This window comes from Seriola lalandi, unplaced genomic scaffold, assembly GCF_002814215.2.
Source record: "Seriola lalandi dorsalis isolate HSWRI2012SDOR001 ecotype SW California unplaced genomic scaffold, Sedor1 jcf7180002054682, whole genome shotgun sequence".
In the NCBI taxonomy this organism is placed as follows: Eukaryota; Metazoa; Chordata; class Actinopteri; order Carangiformes; family Carangidae; genus Seriola; species Seriola lalandi.
In genome coordinates, this window is record NW_019525235.1 from 1,692,598 (window position 1) to 1,714,342 (window position 21,745).

Sequence of the window (21,745 nt, forward strand, 5' to 3'; positions counted from 1 at the left end):
CTTTTTTTTGTTAACTGGGCTTCAAGCTGGATAAATAAGGGATGAAAAAGTTGCATTGTAGCAGATGCGGATCATTGAGAACATTATGTACAAAGCAGCATTTTATTATGTACCTAATCTGAGACAAATGCACCCTGAAAACATCTTACATATAAACAGTGGGGTTTATTTGGGTGCATGAGGTTAGCAGGGACATTAAGTGTGTCCTTACTGCTAATCAATAGCATCAGCTGGTTTGTTTTCTGCCAGGACTTTGTAACTGATGACATGCTATTTTAGAGCATGTCTGTTTTTGAAAACCAAACTTTAAAAACTATGAGAAATTGACTTTTTAAAAATTGAAATCCAGGTTTCTGGAAATATGATCAGACCGACTTATCTGTAAAACTCACACAATGAGATAAGTAGCTGTCTAATAATGACAAAACCTTCATATCGCACAGCTTTGTATCTTGAGTCTTTCCTCCCCACAATGGTGTCACTTGTCTCTGGCCTGAGGATAAATTGAAGAAGACGTTGCCTGTGGCGGCTGGCTGGATTTCAGTTGGCAGAGGCCACAGAGCTGCTCGGAGAAGGGTTTTGAGGTAAATTGCTAGTTTGCTGAAAATAAGTATGCCCCCCCCCCCCAAAAAAAAAAAGAAAAACGTACAAGCTGTTGATGTCACATTTAGCAGAAAATTACACTTGAAAATGGATCATTGTCATTCACACATATCAGCTCCTGAATGCCATTTTTGAGTTGGCCAGGCACACAGTACAAATATGATGCAACTTTTCCATTTCTGTCTTTAAATGTGCACTTGTACGTTCAAATATAATCATGCTTCACAAAGCTCACAGTGCACTCTGGTAATACTGCAATCCACTAAAAAGAAGCTTTAATGAACAGGTTAGACAGGAATTTGAACAACTGTTACAATTATTGCCAGTCATGTTTACACCACTATCCCTTCCTTGACTAGAATGTAATTAAAAGCCTTTGAGCGGCTGTGAGGAAGAATTATTTTCCCTGTGTGGAATCTCAGCAGGCTAAGCCAATAATTTGGCAGTTGGAAGCAGTTGAGCTCACTGCTGGTGCAGCGCCTCGCTGGCCAGAGGCCCCACAGTGTGCTGATTGCTCCAAGAAGGTGACACAATAACATTCGAAGAATCAGGGACGTCTTTGTGATGATGAACTACACTCCCCATTTTGCAGACTAGACAACTCCCTTCCATAAATGCTCCTCTGTGCTCTTTTTCGTTATTGTTTCCTCATTTGTGATTGGTCATTTGTATATGGGGAAGTCAGTGGCATGATGGCTTCAGAGAATCACCTCATCTGGTTATTTCATGGTAGATATTGCATGTTCAGTCCATAAAGAGGAAATTGATCCTGCTTAATATTTACACACTGATTTCCCATAGACTAACATGCTTAGAGATCAAACGTGGGCTATATTTTCGATTAATCAATTACTGGTAGTGCATCACAGGAAATGAATACGCATCCTGGTTTCTTCTTTTTCAATGTGAGGATTTGCTGTTTTTCTCAGTTTTATATCATTGTAAATCAAATGGTTTGGGCTGTTGGTAAAATTTGGTAAATTAGATTAGACAATCTCACTCTTCCAATTAATTAATAATAAGCAGAACAATGTGAAAATAATCAATGGTTGGAGCCCTAATCAATCGTATCCAATCTTATTTTTAATTCAATTCAATTTTGTTTTATTCTACTTTATTTCATTTTAATTAATTTTATTTTGATTGATTGATCGATTGATTTATTTATTTAATTCAAATGGTACTTGTCAGTGCACATGCATGCAGGCTTGGACAGGATGCTGCAGAATAATCCCACCTACCCACCCACCGTAGAAAAAACAAAAAACAAACAAAAAAAACATATTACTATTCTATTGAACGTTTTCTTCCTGAGGGTTTCTGCAACGCATAACCAGTGTGCAACCTGTGGTGAAACTTTCAAGTAAACTCGTATTGTTCGGTGCATTTGGGGACACGCAGTGCCCAATGAATGAGCGGCTACTCTGACGATGCTGCCGAGCGCTGCCGGTCGACACGCCCCCAGCAAGGATACAACCAGCAGGAACAGGCGCTCAGGAGACACACTCACTATGCTGGAGAGTGTTTGAAGCCGCGATGGGAGTTAACACATCCAAGTTTCTAGAGTTCCTGTTACCAGCGTCGTTGCACTAAACAAAGACTTTGGGTTTCTTGTTTTTCTTCTCTCTCTCTCTCTCTCTCTCTCTCTCCCTCTCTCTCTCTCTGTCCCTCTCTCTATCTGAGGGGGCTTGTCTGCATTTTTTTTTGTCCGAGGCGTTTCTCTCACAGGATGTTGATGATATTGGAAAGCCGGGTAAGATCCTAAAGTCACTTCTCTCTGATGAGAACGACCTCCTCCTCCTCCTCTTCCTCACCACCACGACCACCACACAAAGGGAACCACGGAACAAGTACTTTTTTTTCCCCACACGCCATCATTTTATTTTATTTTTATTTTTGAATGTCATTAAGAAGCAGAGGGGGCTGTTTCAAAGACAAAATGGATCACTTTGCAGCAGAGTGCCTTGTTTCAATGTCCAGTCGTGCAATTGTTCACGCTCCTAAAGGGAATAGGGAGATTAAACCAGAAATCCCGTCCTCCTCCAAGAACGGAGAGGAAATCAAAGAGCCTCTGGTGAAAGACAACTCCTCTCTTTTTGTGGTGGCGCGGATTCTGGCGGATTTTAACCAGCAGACTCCCAACAATGTTGCCGAGCAGGCAAAAATAAAGGATGAGAGCATGCCGAACCTCACAGATGATGGAAACTCTGCCACACCTACCACCATCTCCGATCCTTCGCTCAAACAAAGAGGCAAAAGATCGAGAGGTCGAACTGAGCAAGAATCACCTCAGAAAAAGCACAAATGCCACTATTCAGGTTGTGAAAAAGTTTATGGCAAATCATCCCACCTCAAAGCGCATCTAAGGACACATACAGGTCAGTTTCATTGGATGCAAATTGTTTGTTGCTGTGACCATGACTTATTGTGCTACCTTTGCCTATATGAGAACGGATGGGATTATTAAAACCGAGAACACTGATAAAAAAAGAAGTGTGGTTTCTCTTACATTCAAACCGATATTAGTACAGAGGAAGGTGACTGACTGCTGTGTTTCATCGAGTCATATGTGTAAATATTCACGGATCCACCCTAAATGGAAATAGCCAGCACAGACAGCGCAGCGAAGCCAGATTTGGTTCATAGCGTAATAATTTCATTGTTCCATTAAGTTGCATGAACTTTGCAAAATGTCCTTTTAATTTCGGGGGGGGGGGGGGGGGGGGGGGGGTCGAAAATAGTGCCACTCCCACTCAAGTCTCCGAGCTTTGTCACGGCTTTCCTCTTGCACCCCCCACCCACCCCCCTGCATTGGACAGTGTGTACAAACCGAAACTGCAGTGCAAATGCAGGAACAAATCACACACATCAGATTTCGAGCATTTCTTTCTTGCACACATTGATTCCAGTAAAGTTTGGTTTGTCTCATGGCAACATGAGAAATTTTTTTTTTTTTTTTTAAACCCCTTCGACGACATGTGATGTGCACATCACAGAATACCACCAAGTGTGCACTAATGTGGGCATGCAAAAAAAAACAAACAAACACAAAAAGTTTTCAAGCTCAATCCAGTAGACTTGAGTGTACCGTCACACTGCAGAGAGACAGGCTAACAAATGCGCTCCAGATCAGCAGTCTGTAACGTTTGACCTTCCTGAAGGACCATACCTCCATATTTGCGCTTTGCATTCCGCAGGATAGGCTACAGAGAGAGGGGCAAAAGATGTAGATGGACTCAAATTGGAGGTTTGATAAGAGCTGTGCAGTCGTCCGTCTGCCCAGAGCCCTTTGTTGTGATGTGCCACACCCCCACTAGACAGACTGCCAGCTGATCTGGCCAGCAACAGACTCAGCTAGCTGAGCCTCGACTGAGGAGCTTCTGCTCTGTAGACTGCAGCTCACACTCCCTCTTCTCACCGCTATCCTCCATTCTTCACACACGCACACACGCACACACACATCATGCCTGACAGACCAGAAACAAAACAGACCTCTCCGGATCACGTAAGAAGCGCCTTGTATGAACTTGACACATATTTGAGCCTCATAGATTCCCTACAAATATGTGTGTATGTATATATGAGACACCTTCTTGCACAATTCACCCCTTAGTTGTCTCAAATATTAAACATCTGTGACCCTCTTTTACACAGCTAAATTCTTGTCTCATTGCCTATAAAACCTTTCTTTTATTCCCTCCTTACACTCCCTTTTCTGGCTTTTTGACTGATCGGTATCCTTATATCACCAGCTTTATTATCCTATACAAGAATTTCATATGGATACCTTATGTCTTTGAAATAACAAAGCCTAACTTTAAAAGTGAAAGTAACCCTGTAAGATGCCATAGGCCTGATATATGGTGCTTTTTCTTGTAGATGGAGGTTAATCCTGTGTCTGCATTTTGTATTTTTGTCCATTTTTACCCATCAGCTGCAGCTTGGTGCTGACAGCTGTGGTGAATAACCAGTGTTTGTCACAAAGAACAAGCTAAGAGAATGATTTGACATATGTAAGTACATATAGCAGGGGTCCATAATGTTGATAATAACTGCCTGTGCGTCCTCTGCACAGCTGTGTTTTAGTGCAGCTTTATTACAGTCTATTAGCCTTGTTCTTGTCTCTTCTCTTCTCTTCTCCTTTCTTTTGGGATACACTCCTGTGTCTGGCTTTGTGATTGGTTTGTATCCTATAATTTTTGATAATGAGGACGGTCACAAAACGTGAGTCATCTCAGTTCAACTGCCTCGTCTCAGCCAAACTTGCAGCAGCGCTCTCAGTGTGCCAGCCTCCAGCACACAGTGCACTTCCCTGCAGCCCCAACCATGTGTTTTTAGTGCAGCTTTATTGCTCCATATTAGCCCAGCCCTTGTCTCTTTGCCTATTAAGCGTTTCCTTTCGCCTGCCTTTCTGTTTGGATATGCTCCGGCGTCTGGCTTCACGATTGGTTTGTGTCCCATAAATTCTGATAATAATGACTCTCTCTGCTTATTTGATTGGATAGTCCCAGAATGTGGGTCATCTGAGTTCAGCCAGGCTGCTTGCAGTGCTTTCATAGAGCCAGACTCTGGCAGTGTGCTTCCCCTCAGCCCTTACTAGCAGAGTCAAGAGAGAATGGATGGGAGCCCAGTCAGTCCCAGCCAAACACCGCTATCTAATTGAGGGGGGAAACACTGTTATAGACACTAAACAAAGAGCTAAGGACAAGGCGTCCTCACTTGACTTCTCTAACGCCCAAAGCCTCATCATCCCAGCTTTTGCAACCCTTGTGCGTGTGATTTGTCAGAGTGTAAGAGGAGCTGAAACCTGAGCTACAGTGTATTTCTTGTGCAATGTCTACAGTACATAAAAAAATCAGTCCCATTACAAGCACAAAGCAAACTTCACCCTGCAGTAATGATTACCTCCGCTGTAAAAATAGTTTCAGGTTTGGTTTTTTTTACCTAGGTTTTGAAAATTCTTCTAATGAGACTTTTGATGCCACTCCAGTGCAATGGAGGTGAATAAAAGTTCATTTACAGCGCTTAAAGCATTTAAAAACTGTGTTTTTCAGGAAACAATGTACTCAGGATCATTTACAAACCTCGCTGTGAGTGGCTTTCATGGCAGAAAAGCTGTCCACAGCAAGACCTGGGGATTATCCAGAGCAACTGGGAAATTTATCTCTTTAAAGGTATTAAAAAGTTCCCGGTTAAGGGTCTCTTCAGCGCAGACTAAGTGGTTTTATTTTAGGTGTCTTTTCAAACACAGTTCGTCTCTTCTAACACAGTAGAGGGACACCAGGATGTAGCGGACATGGGAGAACGCGCTGAATTTAAATCGCTCATTATGCTGCACTGAGTTTGATGGCGAAGAATCCACAGCAGTTTAGGGGTCTAAGGTTACCAGACAGCATTTGTCTGATCTCCTGGTGTGGGAGGTGGGGCTTTTCTCCAACACATACTTATCCTGCAGTATGGAAAATGCAGTCATGTAATGCTGATGTACAGATAAACTTTTATAGTCAAATGGAACAAATGTAGACCATAAAGCCGACTGCTGCCTCTGATTCTTCCTGAGGGAAATTCTCAGCACCAATTGGTTTCTCCCTCTCATTCCCTCTGTTAAGAGTTTAACGGACTCTTAACGATGAAGACCAACTTTCCCAAGAGGTGTCTTGTGGTCATTGAGTACACGGTGTTCTCTGTGAAGCCTCATTACTCTGCTTTGGTCATGTCATGCAGGCTGCCATATCCAAAGGAGAGATGGCCCCTGACAAGCTCATTACAAGTCATGTCTTCTTCAGAAAGAACAGCCCAGGCCTTCTGTGTGTCCACCCCCCACAGCCCCCACCCCACAGCTGGGCCTCACAAAAGGCCATCTTGTCAGTGTACAAGACCTATTCGAAAACTATTTGAATCACCGGGAGGAACAGGGTCAATATTTCTCAAAGACAAAGGGCCTAATGACATATTTTACAGTTGGTTTGACGTTTTGTCTGGACCTCTTTTGTGTTATGCTGGGGGTACCTCTAGTACTGGGAGATGGCTGTAAAGCCCTTTACTGTGTGTCCTAAAAAAATAAGTGGCACCACCTGGCAGCACAGTTCCACTGCCATGTAGATCCAGTTATTCATGCATGCTTTCTATTTTTGGTCAAATAACTGTGGTTAATGACACTTTTTTTAAACGTGAAATTATCCCAAATTCCACATGGAAAAAAGACACAGGAGTCTCTGATTATATATACTGCATCTCTGCCAGTGGTTTTATATTTGGCTGCACTGCTACACAGAGTGCACAGTGTTCCTGTGTGGCTGGTGGCAGTGATGAGGTAGCAGGGTGGAGATGGGGTTTTCCTGCTCTTACTTGAGCCTGACCTTGGCACAGCAATATGCAAAAATTCTGCTGGGGCACAAGAGGTTAGTCTGTCTACATGCCACACGGCAGGATTTCCACCATCCCTCCCAGTTGAGCCATATTTCTCCTGACATGTAATAAAACGGTGAATCCTCAGCCAGGAGATGTTCAGCAGTTTCCATTTGTCTCCGCTCTGGTGATCCTACAAGTTATACGTTTTTGGCTATGCTAGTGGTGTCGGGCAGTCCGCCACGCTGGTCCAGACTGAAATATCTTAACAATAGTGGGATGCATTGCCATGAGGTTTTTGAATCCTAATGACTTTAACGGTCGCGTGACCTTTCCTCTGGTGCAACCAGCAGGTCGACATTTGTAGTTTTAAGTTCAATCCCTCATTTACATACCTGCAAAAATGAATGGCATTTGTCTGCTGCACCTTGTGTACGTTAGCATTGTCAATGTGAGCATGTTAGCTGCTGTCAGTTTAGCCCAAATCATCACTGTGCTCTAAGTAAAGCCTCACAGAGCCTATAGCTCTTGCTCATGCTGTGAGATAAGACATTGTGAATGAAATCTGGTCGACCCATATGTAGCAGTACAGTATAGTATGCGCAGTGGAAACGAGGTATTAGTTAAATCTACTTGATCCTTGGGTTGTAAATAAAACCAAAGTGGAGCCACCATCTTGCCGGTTCTAATCCTCTGGTGCAGTGTTGCTGCTCCATGAAAGACATCACTGAGGCGTGTTCTGGTACACGCACTGTCCATATGCTATTCTACATGTGGACATGTAAAGCAGACTGTAGCATAGTTCCTCACTAATATTGGAATATAAACCTGATTTAACAGTGATTAAGCAGCTAGGCATGCGTGGTGGACACTCATAATACTGAAAGGCCCCTGTCAGGCAGTTCCCTGGCTGTGCTGCTTTCAATGGCCCACAGGGCTCATGTATTCTTTAGTTAGCTCTGGAGTACTACTATAAAAGCTACTCTGTCTATTCCCCCCACCAGCCCCTCCCACCCTTCTTCAGCCTGCAAAGCAAAATAGGTGCTGAAGCGTGTTGTGTTGCGAGGCCAAGCTCCGGCCACGGCTTGTGGCGTGGTGTTGATTACCGGCGGCAGGAAGAGAGGGATACAGACCTGTGGAACATTTGTGCATTTTTTGCCTCTACTGTTCAGCCACCGCCAACCGCATCTCACTTGCAAGGGAGGGTTCTGCAGTACAAAGACGGAGAATATACAGTGAGGCAGGGTGGGGGTGGGGTTAGATACTAGGATATTCACTGTCAATGCCCTCCATTGATGTAGGTCATTTATTCAGCTGCATCTGCAGCTAATCTGATTAACGTTTGAAGGGCTGTGACCTCTGCAGCAGAGAACACCCCTGTCAGCCCGGCACTCACAGGGTCCCATCTGAGAGTTAAACTCTGACTGTGACCACTGTGTTGTGTTCAGCACAGCTTGAATAAGAGAGGAATGGCTGAAAATCACTGTGGAGCTTATGTCGGGGGGGGGGGGGTTTTGTCTCTAGCAGGGCTGTTTATGTTCCCTACAGTATGTAAGGTGTGTCCTCTTTCTCTGTGCGATAAATCAGACTGTGGCAGACCACGACACACTGGGGTGTGGTCACCAGCACAAATGAGAAGTATTTTGTTCAGTCTTTTTTTTGGGGGGGGGGTAATCATTTTCCATGGGAGACATGAAAATATTTCCCTCCGCATCAGAGTATCAGGTATAACTGGGACAGCTGGCAATATCTCCAGCCTGTATCTGCTCTTATCGCAGTGTGGTGAGGCCTCTCAGGATCTAGCAGGGCTATGGCTCTTTGTTTGGCACTGGGTAGTAAGTATTTCTATCTCATGTGAGCTATAGTGTCAGACTCCATCAGTGGAATGAGCTGACATTGTACTGTGTGAGTGAGAGTCACGGATGATGGGGCATCCCTGCTCCCACCCGTTCATACGGACCAACTGTAAACAGCCATTAATGGCTGCAGCTGTTTGCATTTCCTTACTTAACCAGGGTTTAAAAGATAAGGAGACTGCCTGCAACACATCAAGGCTGCAGGTTGTTTCAGCATGCACTCAAGGCTGAAAGAGAGTGCCCACTCTAACTAATTGAGGCAAATGTGATGAGCTGGTCAATGCAGGCGAGCTATCCCGGCTTTTCCCTTAAAGAGTTAAGGGGATGAAGTAATGTATGGCTAAGTGTGTGCAGGAATCAGACAGTCACACTCGACCCCCGCTGCATGTCTCTGGGTGAATGTCAATAGCCCTGTGCAGTGCAGACCAAGGGGAGTGAGTTACGGTTAGTACTCACAGCCTGTCTGATTGAAATGCATTACAGGAGTGCCTCTCCCGCTGGGAGCGAGGCTGCTGCTATTGTTCACAACCTGACAGCTATAGGCCCACAAGGGGAGCCCGACTATTCAACGTCAAGCAAGGTCCCTCACAATAAAGACAAAAGACGATAATAGATCAAATGCTCTCTGTTTTCAGAGCTTTCTCCTGACAAGTTTGAGCCGATCCTCATCACGAGTACCTGACCCACCCAAGGGTCTTTTGTCGCTCCTGCAGAGACGACATATTCTTGTTTGCGACAGATTCTGAATGGAGCTTTGGAGAAAACATGTTTTGACTGACTGATTTTCTCTGTAATTTGACTCCTCTCCCACTGAGTCAATTTTTCATAGACAAACAGCCACGTAAACAGTTGTTCTGATCTCAGATGTGTTTCAAATCAAGCAGCGTGTTTTTTTTTTTCCTTTTCTACAGACCGCAGAACTTTGAGAGCCTTTGTTGTTATTTTTGCACCAGCGAAGCCTGCATGTATACTGCTGTGTGAACAATGAAAAGAGGCAAAAGCTGCAAGAGCCTTAATGTATATTTATTGTTCTGCACACACATGCTTGTGTTTATTTCATCTTGGTATGTAATGGTGCGTGTGGAGGGAGAGGCTGGCCACAGTTGGGTTAACCCTGTCTGCTCCAGTGGTTTATACTGATCAGGGACTCAGCAGTCATTTTAGTATTACCCAAAATCCCATGAATGGATGTCTCCTGGCAGCGTAGCCGGCTCCTGGTTGGTTACAGGTCATAGACTGTTGTAAACATGCAACCAAATTACAGGATTGTGCTGAGCCCTACCACTGGAGTTAGTGGTGTCCCTCTCATTTCATGTTGCCAAGCTGGCTGTGCCACAAAGCCAGCACTGAAGTGAGGTAGCTCCAACTCTAATGAGCTGTGATCTACACTCTGACTGCAGCCCTACTTTCCCTTTGTCTGCCTGTTTACTCGTAAAAGTCCATACAGGTTTCTGCGTGCACCTTGTTGTTGTTCTGAGTTCTGTAAAAGATATTTCCTGTTCTGGTTCTCACTGTGCAGGCAGAACAAAGTTAACTTCAAGGTGATCTCCGATGTATCCACAGGAGCTGTGTTTTTTTTCGCCTTTCTCACCCTGCAGAGCTATTTACTCAAGCTCTCTTATGACAGAATCAGATAGAGGTTTTAGCTGTACACTGTGTGAGTTTGGCCCATGCCTGAGGACACACCAGGAATGTTATCTACTCTCGTTTGAAATGCTGGTTGCTGTTGTTGGAGCAGGTGACCGAGTTGAGTTTCTGAGTTGCTGCTCACGTCAAAAAGAGATTTGATCTCGGCTTCACAGACAGCATCTCTTTACACTGGGGAGGCAGATTCCATTTCTCGTAGCCATTTCTGCAGAAACTAAGGAGTACAAACTTCTTAGATATGAATGAGAGGAGGATGGGGGGAGAGGAGCAGAGATGAGCTGTTTATTTACTGACCCAGTGGCCTCAGAGAGAACAATTATATAACAAGAGTACCTGTGACATAATCTCATCGCCTTGGAGGGGGGACACTAGTGCTTAGCAGAGGTACAGTTTGCGTGCATGATGTAACTCACTTTACGGGTAACTGGGTCACTGTGTTCGTTAGGGAAAAGCTTCCCTCATTACGCCCCCACCCCACCCACCCACACTTCACCTCGCCTTTTGCAACTGACACTTTCTGAGAAAGACAAACCACACCCTGGATGTGGCGCTCCGCCAGAGATGGGATAACCAATCGGTGGGGCCTGGCGTCGGCCCTGCCGTGACAACACTGGGACTAGATGGGAAGAGCAGTAGGGTAAGGGGAGTAGCTTGCTGTATTCTTTTTTTTTTTCATCAGAGATGCTGAGTAATAGCTGCAGTCTATTGAAAATATCTTGGAGAGTGACATCTTCCTACCACAACGGGGTAATAGCCCCTATCATTGTTTCCACTCAGGATCAAAGTCTTTGTTCCTTAAACCTCCCAATCCTCATGTTATGAAACAAGCGCAACAATCAATTGGGGCATTGCATGTTTTTTTTTTTCTTTATGCAAGTGAATCTTCTAAGGCTTACATTAAAGCAGCAGGATTTTAATGCATATTTATATTGTTGACCTAAATGCCAAAAGCAGTTTAGCATGAGGTGAAAATAGGCAGTGTATCAGCTTAATACTGCATTTTCTAAGAAGTCATGGAGCTCTGTATAATTGGATAGGTGAGTTGATGTTGGATACCTGATGCTTCCACTATGACTGCATTTGTATATAAGGGCCGTTAGACTGGATATCTCAGCCTAGCTCTCTGGTGTCTGGTTAAATATTAATGTTGTTGGATCCGTTACACTGGTTATTTAGCCTTAAGCAGCCTGCAGAGCTTAGCTCTTCTTTTTTAGCCAGTAACTCATTTTGCAGTGCCAGGTGGCAACAGAGGCTGCTTCTCTTGCTAATAAGGTATGAAATCAGACTATCGTGAGTCTCTTCAAAGAGATAATTGCCCTAAAAGTTACACTGCCTCCCTTTTCTGCTGGAGCTATGCTTCAAGGAGGATGTAATCCAGGATATATAAAACAGGGTCAAACAAATATTGTAACTCTTAATGTCATGCAGGACAAGATAGATGTGTTTATTTTGTGTGAACTTTAGCAGGAGAGTGAGAACAGTGTAGAGATTTGACAAAAAAAAAGGAGACAAGGCTGTGGGCAATATGCAAATGTCTATATGTCAGTTACAGAGTTTACACACACTGAGCTCTGTATGAACCCTGAGGAACTGTAGTGGGCAGGGCTGACTGAGTTTGTCTGGAGCTGAGGTGAGGCGTCAGAGGCAGGAACACAGACCGGGCTGTCTAGACTTGCTCTGTCTGTCTGCATGTTTTGTAACCATGCAGTATAGGGGGTGGGGGTGGTGGGGTTGCCGAGACTAGTTGTGCACTGAGTTCTTGTTTTTGAGACTCCCTGGCATCAGGTAGCATATGACTGTTTGATGCTGAACAGCACTGTTTCCATTGTGGCCCTGAGGGAAGCCACAGAACAAAGAAAGTATTTGGCAGGCCTGCTCTTACGTGCTCATTTGTCATGCCACCAGTAAACATTAACGCATCTCACCGCCTATTCCTTTTCATACCTAGAATCCTCGGCATATAGGCTTAAGAGAAGATGGATCATTCTTATTGTCAGGGAAGAATCATAAAATTAAAAGAATACGTCCTGCCCTTCGCTATAGTGCTGCAAGGTCACGCTGGTAAAATTAGAATTCTGGATGTAGCTATTGTCAGGCAGAAACTCAGTGAAATGGAACTAAATGAATACAGTGTTAGACACATTGGCCAGTGGATGCAGAACGCTACATGTAGGCTCCATGCGCGCTGTTTCCACATCAGAATGGAAGGAAACCACAAGATATATAGTACCATCTGGCTTTGGGTATATTTGTGTCAAAGCCCACTTTTATTGCCTGATGGAAGGGGGGAGGGTGTAATTTCCCATGTGCCGAGTCACAGATAGTTGCATGTTGGAAAATGGGCTGGGCAACCATTGTGAATGTGATTAGCATCTGGAGCTCAGATAATTAAACCGTGTCTGCTCCTTCGGCACAGCGCCAATATTTAGGTGATTTATCCCAAGTCCCACGGCTCCTGACAGCCGCCTTGTCTCACATTTTTTTTAAATATTTCGCAAATGTCTTGGGTGGTTTTTGATATCCTTCCCCTCACCTCACTGACCCATCAGGCCCAGCTGTAACCTTGTAATTGTTATTCCTTGGTGACTCAGAGTCAACTATATACACAAAACAGCACAGTCTTGTTCAGCAGGACCTGTCTTTGGAATATGTCTGCTTACCGTGCCTGGCAGTGCACATGACTTGTTAACCTCTAAACATCTCATAATGAGTCACTGCTCTAACTATGGTGGCAGTTTTGCGATTAGAGTGCGAAACTAAGAACGCATCAATGAGTTTCATTTGTTTCATGTTACACTCACTGACACTATCAGTATTTCTGAAAACGCTATGTGATTCCCATTGTACACTGTGGTGAAAACTAAAGCATTTAAGGTGGATTGAGCATGTTTTGGCCCATTTAATACAAATCACATGTACTCTACATTCCTGCTCGCCGTTCTCTCAAGAACAGTTGAGTTGAATTGCAGTTTGATTGTCTTGTTTAAACCTTTCAGGCAGCCACTGACTCCCATTTATTCTGGTACAGTGTTAAAACTTGCATGTGAAGACCTTGAAATAGGAAATCCATCATAGTACAGTATTTGTAAGTTTATTTTTATATCAGACTAAAATCAGTGGAAAACAATGGATACTTGGAAGGCCTGGAAAACACATTCAGGGATTAAAAAAAAAGAAGAATGTTAAGTACACATGATCTGTAGTGCTGATAAACAGGCCTTCAAGCCATGCTGCTATTGTCTTGTGTTTTATTGTGTGATAATACACCAGCATCTCTCCTTCCTCTTCTGTTTTGCAGGAGAACGGCCTTTCCCATGTACCTGGCCAGACTGCAGTAAGAAGTTCGCTCGCTCCGATGAGCTGGCCCGCCATTACCGCACCCACACGGGGGAGAAGAAGTTTGGGTGCCCGCTTTGTGACAAGCGCTTCATGCGCAGCGACCACCTGATGAAGCACGCCCGGCGCCACTCAGATTTCCAGCCCGGCATGCTGAAGAGGCCTCACGGCAGCAGCGGCAGCAGCGGCAACACAACACGTCCCAGCTCCCTCAGCGACTACAGCCGCTCAGATGCCTCCAGCCCCACCCTCAGCCCCACCCTCAGCCCAGCCAACTCGCCTTAAACTGAAACCCAGTCGCACTTTCCGCCTCCGACCTGTGAGGCCTGTGTTTTTGTCATAACACTTGTGTTGCACAGTTGTCAGCAACCCCCCTTTGCTATTCCTGCGCTTGCTGTGGTGTACCATACTGTACATAACTGCTTATTGTAGTGCAATTACTTGTGTGATCCTAAAAGAAGGTAATGCCTTTCCCAGATGGCAATATTTACATTCTGTACCATATGTCTGTATTTTTTTAGCTTCTGATGATGGCTAGTTGTCCAATGTACGTTCGCAGTCAGCTAAACAAGGTTTGGAAGAAAAAGAAAAGACACCCTGACAAGTCTTATCAAAAAATTCTTTTTTTTTTTTGTTTGTTTGTTTTTCTTTATTTTTCTGAACAGGTGAGGAGAAGGGGTACACACACACCTCAGGATTGAAGACAGTTGCTATTTCTGTAATACCACAGTACTCAACAGTACTCACATTGACTGCACAATATACTCATCACTTTACTCTGAAATTCAACAGGGGTTGAATTTTACGCCCTGCTCAGGGATGGCCTTGTTAGCTTGAAAGAATGAACACGGTGAAGAGAAACATACAGTACATATATAGCAGCCTTACACTCAACACAATTTGCACTCTTTGTTTTTTGTTGGTTTTCACACTCGAGGAAACTAGCCCTACGGTCACACGGTCAATCGTACACAAAACTCCGGTTCTGTTCTCCCTTGTGTTCTGGGGATTCATATGTAATGTAAATGCTGTGTGTTATGAAATCGGTCCCCAAACCCTCGCCTCAGTAAACAAAATACATCTGTTCCTCCACTGCAATGTTAATATTCAGTTGCCATTACACTGGGTTAAATATGTACTTCATTAAACAGCAGTGTGCAGTATATACTGTGTAAATCTGCACTGTGGGAGGATCGGGATTATATTGGGTGAACAGTTTTTATAAATATACTCAGTTGAAGAAACTTTAGAACCTTTAAATAGAGACAGTTAAGTTTCAAAGCAGCTGTTCATGCTTCTTTTTTAAAAATAAAAAGTGCTGTATCATCAGCCAGTATTTCACACAAAGTGGACACAAAGGGACTTTAGTTGAAACAATGTTTATCCATCTCGCAAGCACATAGGAAAAAGTACCAAAGACAAGAGTGAAAGAAAGCTTTCTACTCAGTCTTGTAAGCCGCCCTTCATCGAGGCCTGGGGCTGGTGGTTGGCAGTATCACAGGTAGAGCCAGACAGCCCGCTCACTTCCCTCCTCCTGCCTCTGCCTTTTGTGGCCTCCCTGGAGGAAACAGCTGCATCCCACAAGAAGCTATTCACAGCCCGCAGGAGGAGGAGTGTGAACATGCCATTCCCGGGGAGTCCTCCCTCGCTCTTCTGGCTCTACCTGTCCCGTCAGAGAGCGGTGATGCTCCGAAACCTGCCAAATTGCATAAGGTCACCTAACTTTGGGAGTCAAACGTAGGCCAGAGTGTGGGGCAGAGCGTTTGGGCTGGGCTGCAACATGGTGGAGCACAGAGTGAACAAAGCAGCTATCTGCAAAAGACAGGCAAGAGGGGGCAGGTCCTGATAAAAGAGGAGAGGTTTATCATGAGCTGAGCAGCACAGAGGAGGAGACACCCAGCCGCAGACACCCCCCCCCCCACCCCTCATCTCCTCCTCCTCCTTCCCCCAACTCCCTTCCTCCCTCCAACTGTAGGAACTGTGAGCGGAAAAATGGCTGTAATTAGTGGTTTGATCCAACCTGTAGGATAAGAGTAGAAAGAGAAGTGTATGAACAACAGTACTACCTAGACAATGCTGGCAGTGTGGGTGGGATGTACCCAACTCCATCCTAAGCACAGGGAGAAATCCACTACTCCATGCCGGAGAGTCAGATTTCACAATGCCAAGGAAAACGTCGCTCCAAATTCTCACCAAATGAACCCAAGCGCTCAAAACAGCTGCTTTCAAACTTCTCTCTCACAACAAGGGGGGCTTTTAAACTGTTGTAAAAACATCTGAACCAAAACGAACATATCAGCAAAGTGCAGTGCTCACCAGCCTCACGTTGTCCTGCCTGTGAAGCTCAGATGTCCCGTGAGAAAGCTGACTTGTGTTTTCTAGACAGACATGCCTCAATAAGTCAGGCAAAAGGCACAGTAAACCTTCCATGGAAACGGGCACCACTATCAAAACTGCTGCAGCCCCGCCAGTCTGTGTTATGCCTACATTTTCTTTTAATGCTCCAGCGCTATGGTTGGAAATAGTTTCAACCGTGTAGTGCGGTCCTGTCAGATCCCTCCGGACCGTTGTCATCATGAATTGCATGTGCTAGCTTCATCTTACCAACAAGTCGTCGGACTCTCTCACCCTGCAGTCCCGTGCTTCACACTATGTGCATGTTAACAACTTGGGCCCGAGAGCGTAGAGGGGTTTTCGAGGCGGTCTGGCAGGTGTAAGTTCATGAATGGCAGGCCTTGTCCCCCCTCACACACCCCCACTCCCAGCCCCCCACCCCCCGGTCTCTGCAGCAGCCATCTCTCTTTAAAGTTGTGAATAATCAGCTCTGTCACATCCTCCAGAAAGAAAACATCGCTTATTTAGATCGAATGCAGTAGTTTCCTCAAAAACACCACATGTTAAAAAAAAACAACAAAAAAAACAACCCTCTGTGAGATGTAAAGTAAGTTTCCCGGCTGCAAGATGACACTTTGAATGCCACTGATAAGCAGCTCTCAGTGGAAGAAGCACTGAGAGGGTTTTACCATTTCTGAAAAAAATAAAACTTTGATTTTCAAGAAACAAGTTCTTCAAATTGCTGTTGAGCAGCTTTTTGTGGTATCTATTCTATCCATGGCTTTTTTTTAAATTATTATAGTCAATTTTTGACTTGGTTTGTAGTGTAACTTTCTCTTGCAGAAAAAAAAAAAAAAAAATCTGAGTGGCTCACCCTCAAGCAGGTTTCATGAATCACTTCTTAACCCATAATCTGCACATTTACCTCAGGGTCGACATCCGCAAAGCAGATATGGGACAGTTTGTGGATTTTGTTTTAACATCAGTTTGCTGCACACAAATGTCTGCCAGCCTCCCACGGTGTTCCTGGGTGCTTAGTGCTCACTGCTGGTCAGTGTCCGACCACACTGGAAACACAGGAACGCCTCTGTACGGGCCCAGCTCCTGCCTAGTATGTCCTCATAACATTCAACAGTCCTGCTATACGCCTTAGTAAGCACTGGGCACTCTGGACGCTGTTTTCAGTGAAGTGAACTGCCCCTTTAAAGACCCTTGACCATTAGTGTCGGTGGACTTACTGTACAGTAGGCGACAGGAAGCTCCAACCATCTGAAAACAAACTGACTGCGACAGTGTAAACATCCCAGTCTATCCATCCATCCAGACTGCTCCAGTGACATATAGGCCTCCACAGGCAGAGTCTCATAACTTTTATTCTCACTGTACCAAATCTACTTGAATAATTCAATACAAAAGGCCATTGAACACAGTTTTGTACATGTCCATTTTTACTGTACTTGCTTTTGTTGTCAAATAATTATTAACCTCTCTGGAGAAAGGTGTATAATCTGTTCTTTTGTTTTGTGGTTTTTTTTTTTCTTCTTCTAGATTTTCCATTGTCTTCAGGTCATTTCAGCAGTTCTTTTGAATTTATCACAGCATTAAGGTTGACTGTTTTCGCCGGGCTGTTTAAAAGCACCATTATTGCTTAAAATAACATCCTTTTAACCCTGTTCATTGGGGTTCACCCCTTTAATCAGAAAAACTTAATACTCTGTTGATGTCAGGATGCAGGTTATTCCAGTCAGCCTGTTATCCAAAATTCCTCCAGGTCAGAAAGTGAAAGGATTGTTTGGGGTCGTGATAAGAAAAAAGGAACCTTCCTGACCTCTATGTACGTCGATTTCTGATGGAGTGACTTCTTTTCTTTGTTATTTAGATTCTTTTGAAAGTTTTCCATAAGAATAGAGACCACAGCATTGTGAGTTAGCAATGTAGTCATGATTTTTATTATTGCTTTTTTTTGTCTCATATAAAATGTTAAAGCTTGTATATTTTTCAAAAATCATACCTCTCGAAATATTTGACTTTTGTTGTACCTTCATATCTTTTCAAAGCATCCATCATGTAGCTTACGTTTGCTTGATGAGTAGCACAAATAACTGGTGGTTTTGTTTGTCCCTACTTGAATGAAGAAGGAAAGAAAGAGAGACTTTTTTCTGTAAAAAAACAAAAAAAACAAAAACAAAACAAAAACACTGGGCTACATTTTATATAATCATCCCATGTTGTCAGGGTCCTGCACATCCTTGTAGATGGAAAAGGTAATCTTTCCGGGGAAAATATGAGAGCATATTTTTATTATTTTATGTTACAAAAATGTTTAAACCATCCCTTCCCTATTGAGCTCCACATATTTGTCTTGGTTTAAATATTTCTCATGTTAGGGATGTTGTCAACTGTAAATTGGTCTGAAACTCTTTTGGCATTTCAGCATTTTTTAATCCAACTTCACGATTGTAATCCCAGTCAGATTACAGATTTCGACAAGGACTTTAAACAATGACAAAATGGATATACAAGGTTTCTACAAGATGCTAACAGCGTACCAGTCGATATTTTCTTCTTCTAATTGTACAATACATTAATGAGAATTGATTGTTGCCTAGTATGTAAAGAACTAACATTAATCTTATTTAAAAAGTTCATTATTAATGACATGAATATATCACTGATGAGACCATCTCAGCTGAAATCTTTGTGACTGATCTCATTGTAAAAGCATGATTGATGCAATTGTGTGCCAAAACCATAATGGTAACTTCATAAAGACGACACAGAGGTTGAGGATAAAAAGATTTAAAAAAAACTAGCTCTTATCAGACATTTAACAAACTTGTACAGTTTTATAAAGTGTGACATGTTTTTATGTTATGTACAGGATTTAATGAAGCAACTCTGCATATCTGATATGCAAGTGTTCTAAGTTAAATATTTCTTTTCTGCTTAATGTAAACATTTTGATTGTGTAGCTTTGTTTTTCATTTAGTTTTTGTTATTTAATTTTTTTCTTCCTCTTCCTTTTTTTTTGCTGTACAATACTCAAGCAATGTATAATGGCTTATTACAGGTATTTTTGACATAAACAATCTTAATGATAATGAACGCCCAACCATTCCAAAGGATTGAAAATTGCATTTGCTATAAATGTGCTGCTTACATCGACCCGATGCATTTTTGTAGGTAATGAATAGAAGTCTGTCTTGACTGTGAGGTTTTACACGTTGTGAGTTGTGCACAAGGTACGTTTCTCATTGTCAACATTTCCCAGGTTTAATCTCTCCTTTATTCTCTGCGGGGGGTCTTTGTGTCGGCAAAGCCAATTCCACTGAACACCGTACATGCAATATTTAAAAGTTAAGGACATACAGAGCATGTCTTCCCTCATGACAATTTTTACAGGCGGGAATAATGTTTAAGAGACAGCCATGAAAGGATAGAGTGGTTCTTGAGCAGTGAGATGGAGCTTTTGAGTTTGTGCATCTCATCAGCGGCTCCACAGTTACAAGTTGTTACCAAAGGCTTTGAAGGGAAAGATGAATGTTGCAGTAATTTTGAACCCGACCCCAGTCTGGACCCTGGGTTCAACTTTATATGCTGTAAGGGTTGATCAATGGATGTTGTGCTTGATTATGGACCTTTTTCTATATCTCAATTAAGCAACTAGTTTTTTGTTTTGTTTTGTTTTTTTTTCATTTTTTAAAATAACTTGAATGAACAAAACCCATGAAATCATACGAGCAAACAAATTCTGAATGAGTAAAATACAGCGGGAACATGCAGCATGGCGGATTAGCAGACCATATCTGTCAGCACCCTTCACTGACCGTGTGCTCGTGCTCAACCTGCCAGAACTGACACTGTGTGCAGTTTGCTCTTTACTGAACAAGAGCATGCTGAAGAAGCAAGTCTTTTACTCAAGTGTTGGAAATTTTTTGTCCGTAAAGAATTTGTCTGCTCCAAATTATGCTGCACAAAGTGCTGTCAGTGACCTCCCTTTGATTACAAAGGGCCGTTTGATTCTGTTTCCTGTACCTGTTTGTCCTCGATGTACCTCCTCAGTGTAATGTTGCTCTCTGGATACCTCTGTGTGTTTCTCCTCTGCCCATCACCATCAATTGCCTGTTGTAGTGACTCCATGGTGCTGCTCTCCCTCTCGGCACCAATAAAATCTAATCTGTAAATAACTCTCGACTCAGCTATGGCCAGTACATTCTTCAATGACCTCACTCTAACCTTCAGGTGTCATTTTGTTTTTTCTCTCAGCAAACCAAAATCACTACATTCAAGTATTACAGTTGTACAGTTCCTTGGATTCTACACACTTTTAATGTGCTGGTCTTAGCTGCTCTGCTGTACCTTTTTATGGCATTATTTTTTACATGTTAGACAATATATTGTGACCATGTCCTATGCAAATATGAAAAATAACAGATTGTTGAATAATGTATGTTGTCATAACTTGTATGCATGAAATAGTGAAGTTTACATTTGGAAATAAATTCATAAAATAAGCAGCTAAAATTTGTTTTGTGCTCTTTCCCTGTTGAGGTGACACTGTGATTCTTGCTGAACACCGGCCACCGTGGCAACAATGAACAGGAACTAGCACATGACAGGATAATAACGAATGCAACAGCATAGTATAATAGTTAGACATTTTGAGAAGAATGCTTATTCACTTTCTTGTTGCGAGGAAATTGAGAAGATTGATACCGCTCTCATGTCTGTGTAGTAAAGACGAAACTGCTGTAGGTTAGATTAGCTCAGTTTTACAGAAACTGTATAAAAGTTTTAAAAATGAGAATTTGTGGATCTGGTCTGGCAAATTTGTGGTTAATGCATTTTGATTGTTGTATGGGTTAGTACGAGCTTGTTAACTTCAGAAGTGCTGGAGGGTTTTTGTTATCTTTCAGACAGAGCCAGCCGAGCTATTTCCCCCAATCTCCATTCTTGCTACGCTAAGCTAACTGGAAGCTAACTGGAAGCTGGCTGTAGCCTCATATTTGCTGGACAAAAATATGAGTATTGTCAATATTCTCATCTAACTAACAGCAAGAAAGTGAATCCCAAAATGTCAAACTATTCCTTTAATTCAGGGAACTGATTGTATAATGTCGTTTACATAGGTCACATTAGCCACTTACACACAAGTCTTGATTGTACTAAATTATTGCTTGAGAATTTAACTTAACATTTGGAAGGGTGTGTTTTTTTTAATCTTTAAAACGTTACATAATCTTGCTTTAGTATCAGAATTGGGTCAGTTCCCTTTGAAGATCCTCATTTACATTTATAAAACATTTCAAACCTTAAAGCAGACTCCTACAGTCACATCAGAGAAATACAGAAAAGGGCTGCGTTCCTCAGTCAGACAGCCTTTTCTCACATGCCTGACATGCGCTTCAGTATTATTGTTGCAACAGGAAGTACACCTTGTTCCCCCATGCAAATATTTACAGTAACTGCTGGGGTACCAACAATAGGTGGGGCTCCGAATGCTGGGTTCTCCTTCCGGCCATGTTGTATTTCAGGCCAAATAGATTTATAAACTGTGTGAAGTTTCGTGCATATGCCCAGGTACAGAAGAATGGATGATTCACTACAAGCTGCCCCCCCCC

At 43.0% G+C, this 21,745-nt stretch overlaps 1 protein-coding gene across 1 annotated transcript; it reads left to right on the forward strand.

Moving 5' to 3' along the window:
- Positions 1-2,095: 2,095 nt before the first annotated feature.
- klf13 (Kruppel like factor 13) lies at positions 2,096-20,648 on the forward strand. The gene is made up of 2 exons (XM_023422473.2): positions 2,096-2,981; positions 13,753-20,648. The coding sequence occupies exons 1-2, from the start codon at positions 2,504-2,506 to the stop codon at positions 14,073-14,075; spliced, it is 801 nt and encodes a 266-aa protein (XP_023278241.1). The 5' UTR covers positions 2,096-2,503; the 3' UTR covers positions 14,076-20,648.
- The last annotated feature ends 1,097 nt before the right edge of the window (positions 20,649-21,745 follow it).